The 14,118-nt window shown below is 43.7% G+C and overlaps 1 protein-coding gene across 5 annotated transcripts in view; it reads right to left on the reverse strand.

Annotated features, from left to right (window-relative positions):
* The window catches only part of LOC311497376 (plectin-like), a 62,838-nt gene that overhangs the window by 22,657 nt on the left and 26,063 nt on the right, over nucleotides 1–14,118 (reverse strand). For 3 of the 5 annotated variants that reach the window (XM_084557656.1, XM_084557658.1, XM_084557659.1), the window contains exons 2-11: nucleotides 12,658–12,719; nucleotides 8,187–8,276; nucleotides 6,779–6,856; nucleotides 6,585–6,689; nucleotides 5,093–5,259; nucleotides 2,505–2,620; nucleotides 2,278–2,381; nucleotides 1,293–1,412; nucleotides 390–485; nucleotides 169–296 (exon numbers count right to left, since the gene is read on the reverse strand). In XM_084557656.1, coding sequence (XP_084413782.1) covers nucleotides 169–296; nucleotides 390–485; nucleotides 1,293–1,412; nucleotides 2,278–2,381; nucleotides 2,505–2,620; nucleotides 5,093–5,259; nucleotides 6,585–6,689; nucleotides 6,779–6,856; nucleotides 8,187–8,276; nucleotides 12,658–12,719 — 1,066 coding nt within the window. The remainder of the gene's footprint in view (nucleotides 1–168; nucleotides 297–389; nucleotides 486–1,292; nucleotides 1,413–2,277; nucleotides 2,382–2,504; nucleotides 2,621–5,092; nucleotides 5,260–6,584; nucleotides 6,690–6,778; nucleotides 6,857–8,186; nucleotides 8,277–12,657; nucleotides 12,720–14,118) is intronic. The other 2 variants (XM_084557657.1, XM_084557660.1) reach the window with 1 other exon arrangement.

Genomic DNA, 14,118 nt, shown 5'->3' on the forward strand with positions numbered 1-14,118 from the left:
CATTCTGTTCCCAGACACCACAGGACACCCTCATAAGGTCCATGTCCATTCTCTGACGAGTCACAACTGTTTTGGAGACACAAGTGAGACCTACACAATATTAAGAGGGTGGTCATAATGTTATGTCTGATCGGGTGTATATTAATGCATATCCATCTTAGTACTAACCTCTCAAACTCTATTCTGAGCAGCCGTTCTCTCTCAAGGATGGCCACGTGGAGTCGACCCCATTCCTTCTCCACGTCAATGGGATGGTAGCCCGGAGGGACCTTGATCTGGCCGGAATGCACAGCACTCTGTGGCCAATTGGAAGTAAAGTCAGTTATTACGCACGGCTGGATTGGGGACATAAAATAACACGGCACCATTCATAATTTGGTGTAGCTTGCCTCGAAGGACTGGTAGATCTGTTTCGATTGGTTCTTGTCAGACTCCTTCACCGGCAGCTCTGTTTCTTTGAACTTCAAGAACTGGCGCCAAAGAAGCTAAAGGAAAAATACACACAACAAATTGCATTGACAGTTTGTACGTATTAGTGTCTTGCTAAAGGTTTCTTAAACATTTGAAAAAAATCCAACATTGACATCACATAGGGAAACCTAAACCTTACTGTGTATAAATGACACATCATTGTGATTTATACAGTACATCATTTGGCCAATACAATAAGTAGATTACGTAGCATCAGACTTCAGTTTTTGGCCTTTGTACAGGGAGGTCGCATAGCACTAAAACCGTCATTCACACATTCCCATGACTGGTGTAAATGAAATCAGCCCTGTAATAGCACTGCTTGTAGTCTGAAAACTTAACAGGAGTCTGCCTCTATAAAACACACAAACAAAACTTCTGATCATGCCGTGCTGCTAAGAATTTGACTTTACAGAAAGCCACACTAAGCTTTTGATCTGGAGGGCTGTCAGGGAGCGGTAGGGTGGATTCTACTGAAGATTAAGTTAAACATTATGCGCCTTTTGGCTGTATTTTCTCAGCACCAGCGCAGCCCCACCTACAATACAACAATGCTTGTGAGTACAGTCTCCTCTGTCTGCACACAGCCAGACATTATGTAAGCATATTCTTTGATCCAACACTTTATGGATGCCAAAACCATTTTTTTTGTGATATTTTTATTCATGCATTGTGTTCGTATTGGTCTCTCTAATCTAACTAGAAATGTTTCTTGAGCAGCAGAAAGGAAACGTTGTTGTGTTCCTCAAATGCAAACATATTAAAAACACCTAAAAAGCCTAAAGGCATAATAACAGCACATCATCGGCTTATCCCCTCACCTCGATCTCCTCGTAGCTGCCAGGGAACTTCCTCTCTTCGAAGATCACGACGTGGTGGCGGATCCACTGGAGCAGAACAGTCACCCGCTCGTAGTACTCCTGCCAGCGCAGCTCGAGCTCCTGCAGCCAACACAGCAGAAAAGATATCTGGGAGTTTAAAAACAACGGACAGGAGGGCTCTTCTTCGCCTGCGTCTCCATTTTCGTCCACTCACACACCGCCCTAAACTCAATTAGGCAGCAACAATCCAGGTCTTGTGTGAGTGGACAAGGAGGCAGAGAAGGGGTTGCTGACACAGGCTGAGGGGAAGGTGAGAGAAGGAAGGCAATAGTGGGGGACTGACGGAAAGGATATTTTTATGACGTTGTCAGATTACATGCCTGTAGGTATATTAAATTTGAGTCAATTCAATTTTATTTACATGGCGTCAATAATAACACTAAATGTCTCAAGATGCTTTATTAACGCCGAGCCGGAACTCCCCACAGCAACACAGGATAAACTCTCTTTTATTAATCTCTTCTCATATGGGAGGATTTACCTGGGGTCGATCTGCTTGAGGTCCAGCTCAGGCCTCAAGCAGATCGACCCCTCCCCCCACATGGGCCTCAAATCTGTGCCTGAGAAAAGATATGTCTGAAATATATGGAATATTCACATCAAGGTTGTGACCTTACATGGAGACATGGAGTTCTTTGTATAACAATACACATCAGCTTTCTTGACAGCATAAACACCACAGGTTGCTAATTTTCAGTGATACTTGGTTTCACAAGACTTGCATTTGTCTTTGAACTCCTTGTGGCAACAGAAAACAAAACCCAACTTATGAGAGTCACAAGCTCGTTCGGCTCTGATTAAATTGCATCAAGCATTGGATCAAATCAAATTAGGAGTCTGTGTCACTCTGAGGTACATTCAAAGCATTTACAGCTTTGTAGTTGTTGTTGTTGTGGCTGGTTAATGTTGTGCCCATTCCGCTTACGTTAGCTCTGAGGCCATCGTGGACGTCAATGCGAGGCATGACATCATACAAGGATGACACGTAAGTGATGATGGATTTCTCATCAGGGTGTGGGACATCGACATCTGAAAGGATAAAAATAATGTAAGAAACTTGCAGAAATGTTTTAGCCTAACATTCAGTTGCACTGTTATCAGTACAAAAAATGTCTTTCTGTGTCTGTTTAAGGCGATTTTGGCAAGTTGTACCTTCGGGGTCTAGCAGGCGCGTCACTCCCAAATCTCTCTCAGCCACACTGAAGGCCTGTTCCAGGTTCTCCAGGTTGGACTGTTGGTAGACCTGACCCATGTTGACAAGTCTGGGACTAGAGAACACACACAAAAAAAATGCAATTGATCACCAACAGGTTCTTGTTGAGATGAAAAGGGGAATCTTTAGAAGTTACCAATGTTTACAAATGAATATGGATTATAGTATGACAAGGTAACTTTGGAGTCTTTTCAAAAGCACTACTTTTTTTCCATTGAGTGAGGTCATGTAGCAAAGCTACAAATGAAAGGAATGGTAAGTAATCCCACTACACCTTGTATCTACAGCTCACCAAACATCTAACTAATGCCAGGACAGGGGCTCAAAGTCAGACATGAAAACATTTACTCATTTTTTCGGTCCAACCCAAATGCGAACATGTTAGTAGCAGAACATTTCCAAGACCTTCTGCCACTGGCTAAAAGCCACATAAATCTACCCTAGCACCTGCCTTTTTGCCCTCTGGGTGTTCTCTTTCTGGCAGATGTCAGAGCAGCAGCCATAGGAATGTAATTTACAGACCAGCTGACATAACCAACGCTACCACATCTTGAGTCACAACCAGCCACAGCTTGACTTCCAAAAGTTCAAATCTCCAGAGTGCAGAACGGGATGGTTGTATGCATCACAGAACCCCACCTCGTCAATCATGCATCAAGTATTACTTCATCTTAATATTATAAACCATGGGCGTTTAAAATGCACGGGAAATTACATTCAGTATACAAATGCAGAGTGTGCAGTTTCCTACAGCTCTCTGATGCGGAGAGTGGAATGGCCTGCGTTTTGCCCATAAACGGGAGAGGATTCCAGATGATGGATTTCTCTCACAGAGTACTGCTTTCTTGGCCTTGGGGAGCTGCTCAGGCTGCCGCCCTCTCTTCCATGAAAGCTGTGGGACCTCCATTCGTGGCCAAATTCTTCGCTGCTAGAGTGGGCCCCTGAGCTATGAGAGCCATGCCCCGAGTCCCAGGAGGATCCCTCTGATGGGATATCCTCACACAACATGACAACCCGCTTGTCCACATGGCTGGAAGATCCTGACGTGCCACCGATGAAGCCCAGGCTTCTTTTCTTCTGTTTAGACTTCTTCCTTATACTGAGCATGTTAATATCTGCAGGAAAGTCCTTGTCCAGTGGCAAGTAAAAAGGTTATGCTTTAATAGTTCTAGTCACAGGTGCGTTTATCTACTCAAACAAATCTTCTGAAGGCTTGACAGTAGCAAATAAATCCATTCCTGCATAGTCTCCTGAAGATCCAGGTCCAACTTTGCAAGTCTTTGCAAGAAACGTCACACGCACGTAAACCCTGGACGATATCGAATTCTCACGACGGACACATGTTCTGCACTAGATTGTCCCGACTTATGCCTCGGCGCAAAGTAACGCCACAGTTTTCATGTGCGAGAAACTGAGAGATACAGTTACGCCCACACACCACACCCATGACCTTTATAAAAAGACTCTAGAGTCTCAAAAAAAAGGAGGAGGAAAAAAAGCTGCAGGTACACGCTCAAGTTTGAGGAGAGCTGCCCCTGCAGGCATATTTTTCTTTCAAATCATAATGGATTGAAAGGAATACCGACATCGCTCTCTTGTAATCGCACTTTTCTCCTTTTTGCTCTCTGGACCAAGGTTATGACTAAGCTTTCTGAGAAATACATGCACATATATTTCATAGGATACTGACAAACAAAGCTACCTCCAACCTCTAATTCTACTATAAACACACACGATAGCTTTGGGGAATTAGCATTTTTAGAGTGCGGCCGCAAGAGATTCAGACTTTACTTTTTAATACTAGGTTTAATAAGGTAATCACATTTAATAGAGGGATTATCATTTTAATAACACACCATAGGAGGCACAGAATTACTACTCATAGCCAACACCTACTAGTGGTATTCCAAACCTGAGGGCCTGAAATGTTCACCTGAGACACATACGTGCAGATTTTAATAAAGCAGCATGTCACCTGTGAGGTGCAGTAAAATGGATCAAAAGAATGCATTTCAAGCAGAGCATGGCGAAAACATTTTACAGACTGACTGCGCAAATGTTTTGCTGTGTGAATGTTAGCCTGTTCAGCTCTGCACAGTACACTTACTGCATTGATAAAACTATATAACACTGCGTGTTGCCTTTAAATTATCATTAAATATTTTATAGGAAATAAAATAACAGGTATACCATGTGCAAAGTTATTTAAAGGCTAGACACGTCTTGTCAGCTCTGAGAGAAAAATTCAATTACAGAGCAGGTTTAAACTGGCATTATGAAGTGTAATTTAACATCTGAAAGCCTTCAAGATCTCATGCTCCTGCTCCAGTGCACTCACTATTAAATTAAACTTACTGATAGCGGTATGTCAGGGCAAGACTCTGCAAAAAAAAAGCCATGAGAAGCCCTGCATCGTGGCAACAACACTACTATAGCACTATCTTTATGCACTATAACAAAGCAGGGTGCGGTGACCTGCAGCAGGCACACTTGCATCGCTGGGACTAAATTGATCGACCACACTCACTAGTGCTTGTGTATGACGGCGTTGAAGAGCTTGCCGTCCCTCCAGCTGGTGGTGAAGTTGTCGCAGCGGATGCCCTGATAGCCCTCCGTCATCCTCTGGGACCAGAGCAGCAGCTTCTCCTTGGCCGTCATGTCCTCCGACTGGCCGTTGACCTGAATGTCTGAGATCTGAGACGATACGAAAGGGCAGAACGTAAACGACGCGGAAGTCTGAGGATTTGCAGATAATGTGCGTCGAGGAAACGCAGAAGAAATAAGTCAGTAGTGGAAACCAAGAGATGCAGTTTAAACTGAATTACCCGACACCATAAGAGTTTACAGATTAATCAACCCACTGATTCAACCCCTCATTTAATTCATGATTGAGCATTGTAGGAGCATATCAGATATTTCTCAGGATCGGATCAGTGGACTGAAGTGTTGGTTTCGCAGGATGCAGCAGGATTTCTGCCCAGCCTTGGCTCGGAAAAATGCTGCTGTGGCATCCAGATGAGTTTTCATCTGGGGAATTTGGGGGTAGGAAAGATGAGTCATAGCAGGCGATAGGTTTTCCATTCTGTGTGTGTTTGTGTGTGTAAATTATCCTCTCATAGCCCTAGCTTGCTAACCTGTTCTCATTTTGAAGTAAGGGATGAATTTCAAAATAAAACTTTACTTGCTTCAGTAAGAAAGGTTTACCTTCTATACCCATTATTACCATGTTACTATATATTACTTCATTTTATCATCTAGGAGGGACATGTCCCTTTTTAAACTTCAAAGCTCACATCTTTTTTTTCCTCCCTCTGCAAATTAAATTTATTAAAGATAATTAGACTGTGAGATGTAATATTATTTCACGTGATGAGAGGGAAATTTTACTCCTTTATTCCCGAATGACTCACCAGCAACCACAACCACAGCCGACTCAAATTCCTCCATTGTATAAAGGTACAAAAAAGACTCTGGGAACAGGGCGTGTGTCTGCAGGGATGCAGATGGTATCACGATCAGATCTCTTCATCAAACTGCACCACTCTCGCCTTAAGTTTCAGCTTTTTTGCCAGATGAATTTAAGCCATATTTTATACGGGTATGGGTGAGACCGTGGCTATAAGGCTGATGCAATGGCATTTTTTGGCTTACACAAGAAAAGCAGGAAAGAGTGCATGGGATGCGATCGGGAGTGTAGCACAAAAGACTGACACACCCTTCTCTTGAAAGTGAAGGAGAGGGTGACTCATACTACCACACCCAGATGGTGTTTTAATCTTATTAACACCTCAAAGTAGCTACAGGATATTAAATACTTGGTTTCTACGTTAGTGTGTTACTGATTCTAAGAAGATGGCGAGAATGAGCATGTTTTGATTAGAAAATGTGCTTTTGGAATTACTGCCGAAGAGCAGAGTCCATTCTGATTGGCTCCATGGAGATGTGGAAACGGCAGCTGAGAGGCGCAGATCCCAGAGACAGAGGTACAGAGCAATAATATAATGGAACACAACACTGACAGTGGAGGAGACCTGGAAGTGGAGGATGATGGTCCATATTAAGCCCAGAGTCAGCTTGGGGTTCCCGTCTGCAATGTCGTCATTTCTGATGTTAACCAGCTTGACCTAGGGAAAAAGAAAAGCAGTCAAATTATTTTAGTGGCATAGAGTTTTCCAGGTTTATTAGGTTTAAAGTATAATTTAATGTTTCATACCTGCCGGTGTCTGAGGAAATCCAGTGCTATTTGTACATTCTGCAGTTTGTGGAATCGCATGCGGCCTTTCTCTCTCGGCTGAAGAGGATAAAGAAGAGATAAAGAGGTGTTTAGTTGCATTATATACACTCTGTTCTGCTGCTACTGCCAAAGGATGGCCCTTTGGTTCGGGTAGAGGAAGGGGGAGGAAAGCGTCCAACAAAAACAGAGAAATGGTCAATGAAAAAATACAAAAAAATCAAATGGAATGACATTTAACACAAATGAAAAAAAGGTGGGATGACTGGTAGAGCCTAGATTAGCAGATAATTACACAAATAAAGAAAAATATAATGATAGTTTGTTGAATTATCTGATCTAAAACATTACTCCTTTGTTTGCCTTTTTCTCATTGTTCATCACCATCCCACAATGAGACAAAAGGATGGGGATAACTTGTTTCAGCAGGGAATCTTCACTGGCTAAGTATTTCATACATTCTAAATCATCTGGCAAGAAGCTAATTTAAATCATGGCTACATACAATGTACATTATGACAGCAGGAAAGTAAACGCTACATGGTTGAAGCAAGCCTGTCGAGTGAAACAAGCAAGGAAACAATATAAATCATGAGTGGAAGTCAATGGATACCATGCACAGCCAAATCGCTGGAAAAGTGCAGATGAATTGTAAAAAAAAACAAAAAAAAAACTAAAAGAAATAATAAAATAAAACAATGGGAGGCCTACTTTAAGTTACAAACCCACTCACCAACCGAACGCTCTTGACCACATCTCTCTCCCTCGGCTAACCGAAGCAAGAGCAGTGCAAAGGAGAGGAGGCGAAGGTCAGAGATCAGCACAAACAGAGGGAGGTTAAAAGAAGGAGAAGAGGGAAGAGAGACGGGAGAGGGGGACGGAAGGAGGATGAGGAAAAGAAGAGCTGTGGATCAGATAGTACACTTCACAAACACACACACGCAGACCAAAGAGGCGTTAATGTGTTAAAGCCGCGGAGGCATTCAGAAGCTGAGCTGGAGCTGGAGCTGGTGAAAGGAGCGATGATCTGCAGCAGCAGGAGCGCATGGACAGATCTGAACCCGGGACATAAAACACCAGCAGTTTGTTGCTGGCTTGAATATTAGTGTGTAAGAAAATTTTAAGAAAATAACAGAAAAAGACAAAGAGATTGCAGATTTAAGTGCCAACAGATTCTGTTAATATGTCTTTGTTTAGCAAGGTTCAGGCCAGGTTAAGTCTTTGGCTGCATTACAATTTGCTGCCACAGGTGGGCATTTTGGTTCGACTTAAGATGAGTAGTCCTCGTGTCGTTAGTCAGGATTAGGTTCGGAGAATGGAGGATGGTTGAGTTTAAAAGATGCAGAGCTCGGGCACGTCGGAAAACTCAAAACGTCGGGGCTGCACTCACCAGTGTTTCCCCAGAAAGGACCTCCAACAGCGAGATCAGGTTATGTCCATCTCGGAGGTCTTCATACAGGTCTGTCACGTGACGCTGAGCCTGCCAGAGGGAAAGGAGAACGAAGCAGAGGAGTGTTTGTGATTTTGTAAATCCGTAAAAATATGAAAAAGCACAAGTTATAACATGTTAAACCAACTGTACATGATATACATTTTCTACAGCGCTTGGAGCGTTTTTTTTTTTTTCTTTTTACACTGGCACAGTTCTAACACAGGTCAGGAATGCATAGCCAGGAGCAGCCAAGCCCAATTTTTGATCCAGATGCTAAATGGAAGCTGTCAACTCTGACATATGCTAAAAAAAAAAGAGAAAGGTGGTCTGGTAAAAATAAAACGGACTGAAAAACAAAGCTGTGTGCTGAATCTTTCAGATTTCAGTTATAAACTGCATTTATTCATTCATTAATGTAGAAGAGGCGTGGTGTAACTGCAACCGGACAAAGAAGCAAGTGAGAGATCTGTGGAAAAGATGTTGTGATGGTGCCAGAAAACACAATCCTGGATATTTGGAGGGGGGAAAAAAAAATGTGAGGGGAAAAGACAGTCTCCATGCAAGTCATACACTGACCAGGCACACACTTAGATCAGCGGTGCTCAAATGTAATACCTAATACCTACCTCAACCCACCGAGCCTGGGTGAAGATTGGGAAAGAGAACACATGGATGAGTTAATGGAGAAAAGAGAAGAATGGAAACACGAGAACAGGAGAGGAAAAGAGCATGAATCAACATGGAACGAAAATGGGGAATTATCAAGGATTTGATGGATGAGCATGCTGACATATGAAGAGATGAAACACACGATAATTCAACTGGTCTTTTCTAGTCCAGTGACAAAACTGTGCAAATGGAGCTGGGCGTGTTCCTGCCACGAGAGAAAAGGAGGTCTCTGCCCGAAAATGGAATGAGAGCGAAGTTTTCCCCTGCAAGTTACGACAGTGGCCGATTTATCTTGGCAGGAGCTACGCCACCGTCCCGACCATCCGTGCAACCAACCTTCGGTACGCTCCACCCTGCCTGCAGTGTGGAGATGGGAGTGAAGCGCGCTGTGGTGGTAGAGGCAACCAATAACTGTGACCACCAGGGTTCACTGTTTACATGCAAAAAAAAAAAAACAAAGCAACTGCATGTGCTTGCACTATTGCAGCAGGCCATTTAAAACTTCTACTTGAAAAAACGTCTGTCTTACTTAAGCTGACTCTTCTGTCATAGTTCCACATCATTACAATAAGTAACATTACAAGCTTCTGATACGCATGGCATGTGACAGCTCGATTCCTTTGTTTATGTGATGAATTTGTTGATTTTCTGTTATCTCACTGCAATCCAAGTAGTAATCTCCTCAGTGTGTAGTAGAAGCAAACATCGCCACCTCTCAATTACTTTGTATTGAAGAAGGTGTGGCCATGCCCTGCGCGATCAACAGCTGCTGAAAGGTAGGTGTTACCCTACAAACTGCCCTCTCAGGGTCAACAAGAGCTGCTCTGTAAACATTTCTAGGTGAAAACCATTAGTGAGCACGGCTGACGAGCCCTCATCCCTCCGCTTCTCTGTGATCTGTCGCCTTAAATCAGCAAACTTGGTTTACGTAACGCTTATGTCATCTTGTGAAGTTGCTCGAAACTCAGATTTCCTGTCACTGACAGCCGCACACAATCTCGGTTAAGAGCAATTTTAGTCTGTTTATCAAATAAAGCGCAGTTTGTAGAAGTCCTCCAGAAAGCAGATTTGCAGCTGGTCTGACATTCCACTCTGTCTTGCACAATATAAAGAGATTTACTGAGCAGAGGAAAACACTTAATGGCCCTTCACATCTCTTGGTGTCTCATGGCTGCACCCAACCTGTAGTCTGCCACTGTCAAGCCAACCATTAAGCCATTAAATCAGCTTTACACCAGTTTAACCTTAGCAGAGCAGTTGTGTGCACATTCAGTGACGGAGTTAACACTTTGTTTGCCAAACATCTGCCTTTTAATACAATATGATTCTCTGATGCTAAGTGCATTTTGCATGCTGCTGTGCTTAATATGAGAATATTACTATATTCATAATCTGTTGTTCGTCCAGTAGCGTGATGTTATTGGTTACCAGAAAAACCAAAAGTTGTTTCAGCCTGGATTTTTAGTCTTCACCTCTATGGAATCCAGGGGGGCTGCTGCAGATACTGCTCAAAATCCGCTACTTTCTGTCTGGCAAAAATGGCCTAAAAGTAAAAATACTCAACATTTATATTTAATATGAGAGCAGAGGATGCCATCGCCGCTAATACTTTTTACAGTACATTGGCTTACTGGCATACAGAGCCAGGGTAATTATTTTGTCAGTAGTAGACAGACGATGCAATGCAACGGAGAGAGGCGGAGGCTGCAGCTGCATTAGGAAATGGCTGGCAGGGACTGTAAAGGAACTCCAAAGCCAACAGAATCATTCACGGATTTCACTGTGGGTAAACACTGATAGAGGTGTCAGAGGTATTCTGGAGACCTTGTGCTATATTCCAAAGATAAATTGGAAGGACAGAAAAGATAAGCAGGACCAAGAAGATGGACGACCTTTGGCTATGTTTGGATACAGAATAATGGCTAGAGTGGTCTTCACGGCAGCCTCAAACTGTTTTTTTTCTCAAAGCATCAGGGCTGCTTGCATGGCTTTTTGTTACCCAGATGTAGTATTCCTCAATTTGTCTAGTTTTCTTGGTGCTCTAGTGAAATATTAAGGTAACAATCAACTGGACCTCAACACTGACACATCCACCTAGAAGAGCTGGGCACAAGGAATCCTGCATGTAGGCCGCCGTATGATAACGACTGTGCAAGCAGGACAACTTGGGAAACTCAGCTTTCTCTGTCAATGTAGCACACAGAGAGGAATTTACTGCTGCAACTGACTACAATTACCATCAACCCCAATGGGAGATAAAAAGTGGCAATTTTTCCCTTTAATTGCAGATGCCAAATCTGGCCTCTGGTTAAACGCCTAAATTAACTCGATTTTAAAAGTGCACAATTCAAGTGAAAGCTTTGCAGTGCATTATTTTCGGGTACGCTGGAAACGATAACATTCGTGTGGATATCCCCCGCATGCTCGACTTTCGGTTAAAGGCGGGCATGAACGCAGGTAGCCACCCAGACCCTGGAGTATCTGCAGCACATGTGCTACCGTTGGCCTCGACCACAGTGGGCTCTGGAACGGGACCAGACTTCGACTTTCCAGTTGGAGCTAAGCGAGTCCAGATGTCTATGACTCAACCTCCAGAATTCGCAGAGAACACTCAGGAGAAAACAAGAGGGAGTACCTTGTGTGCTTTCTCATACGGTGGTAGCAGGATACATTAGCGCTGCACATTCATGGAAAGGATAAGACTCTGTTTGTGCTTATTTTTTCTTCGTGTTCCATTTGTAAAAAGAATGAATGGCCCTATGTGTGTGGAGTGAATGCAGAAATAATGTGGAAGCACTTAATGTCAAAAGGCTGCAAATGTATTGCTGCTGATGGGAGTTTCCTGGAAAAGAAGTGGCACAAGCAGGGGTATTTTTACTGCTCTGGGGTAGGGGTATTGTGTTCCCGGGGGCTAATTTTTCACTCCTAATGAGGACCTCCAGAGTGAGGAGGATGGTCTGTTTGACTTGACTCTGTTACTGCCCTGTGTACCTCCCTGAACGTGTGATCTATTGGAGGGCTTTCAGGCCACAGGTTGAGAACAGAGAGTGAGGTAGGTGAGAGTGGACGAGTGCTGATGGATGGCCTACGCAGTCTCTCAGCTGACGACAGCCCGGACGTCTGGTAAGCCTCCCCATCGCGGTGCACCGTTAGTGGCTGAGCGTCGAAACAATAACCGACTAGCTCAAGTGTGTTTGTACAAGTGGGGCGGTGGGGTGTTGGCAATCATTTCTGCAGAGCGATGGGTTGCATTCAAGATAACGACGGCCTGTCTCAGTACAATCCAAAATATGGAATTGCACTCTGGGAAACCTAATTCTGGCATTGTAAAATTCTGTCTGTAAAGTCTTGTTCAGTGTTCTCATTAGGCCAACTAATGGTTAACCTCACGTCATCTTAGAAAACCTAATGTATTATTTGTAATGAATGCAATCAATGCAAATGTGGACTGCGATGAAATGACCATTACTTATTTGATAAGAAGTCATACAAATGTGATTTGCAGCATTTGTTAAACACTTAAACTAAACATCATGTAGTTAAAAGAAAACCAGAACAATGATTCATTATGCAACCACTGGGCGTTTGCCACCTGCATCATTTAAGCCTGGAGGGGATGCTGTGTAAGAAAACGCTCAACCACACGTTGAAATCTGCAGACACTTTCCATTTTCCCACATGCACCTGTGGGACAATTCATGGCTGCCGTGCAGGGAGGAGACCGTTTATGTGAAAGGAGAAACCAAACATGGGTCCTTACCTTTATCAAGTGCTTGTTCACCCATTTCGTGAAGGTCTTTTTCTGTACTCGATCTCGTTCATCTGCAACAGAGAGACACCGCGGTTAAACATCAGAAAGTATGTGAAGGAAAATGTTTAACTCTATTTGGAGCAGGTGTACCGCAACGGCGAGGGCAACAGGGAGTTTTATTTGGCTTAAAAGACTAAACAAAATGTGACATCTCCAAGACACCTGATTCCTGTAGGGCAAACAGAATGTATGACTACGGTGGAAAATACACCTCTTCCCTTCCCGCTTACGTCTGCATCTGAGTCAGACAACGCTGGAGCGCATTCGCCGTCGGCAGATGCGCCCCTGTTCTCTAGAAAACAGTCATGTCTCTCTCCGCTCTATGACACACCACTGGCAGCAGTACAAGTTTGAAACTGTTCAACAATAAATGTCCCCGTAGTGTGACGATAACTCTGGGTGATTGCGGCAAGACATGGCATAACTATTAGAGGGTGCAATTTTCCAACAAGAAAGAACAAGGTTTGGGCACGGAAAACGCCCACTAAGACAACACACTTGTGTCTTGTCTTGTGGAGTGGAGGAAAAAAAAGAAAAAGAAAAGGTGTGTCCTGACAACATTTGTTATGAACACAGTGGATGGATTTGTCTGATGCGTCCCCACGTGACCCGAAGATCGTGATATAGTATACAGATGACTGCGAGCAAACCAATTGGGCAGCTACAGGAAGTGCTTCACCCAGCACCACCTGATGCCTTTTTGTTTTGCTTGGTGTTTTAACACAGGGTCCCCACCTTCAGTGACTCACAGAGCAGTTCCATTCACATCATGCCAAAATGACCTCTGGCCATAACACAAAGTCCTCAGTCTTATCAGTTCTAAGGGAGTGATCTAACTGTCTACATATAGTGACACACCCAGGGCAGTGATTCAACGCTAACGGTAAAAAAAAAGGCACCCGGAGGCTGCATTTGTTTTCTCAACAGGGAGTCGGCGACGGCTTTTTTGCGAATGTGTTACGGTTGCTGCGTTGCCATGGAAACCTCACACAGACAGCCGCTGGACCTTTAACCTTCTCGTTTTGGCATTTAAACCAGCGGGGACCGAGGTTGACTCTGCGACCTCTGTGGTTCAGCTTCTTGTTGAAAGGTTGCGTAATGTGGTCGACTAATAAGGACGTTTCCAAAGGAATGCAGTTGGCAAATGTGGTTTCTCAGAGCAGTTGCACCTTGACCCGTGGGTCGCTCTATTCTGTTAGCGCCGCGTTGCTTTTTCAACGCAGTGATAACTCTCTGTGCACTTCTTGCTCTTCGTGAGCAACCTGCATTGTAGGGAGTGGACCGGTATCACATGTCAGCAGACACAAGCAGGCTTCATCTAGTTTGGTGCAGACTTTATGATCTATAAACCCTACAACTACACTAAGTTTCGGAGGAAAATATACCTCAAACTCCATTACATGTAGCACC

This window comes from Chelon labrosus (genome assembly GCF_963514085.1).
Source record: "Chelon labrosus genome assembly, chromosome: 12".
NCBI lineage: Eukaryota > Metazoa > Chordata > Actinopteri > Mugiliformes > Mugilidae > Chelon > Chelon labrosus.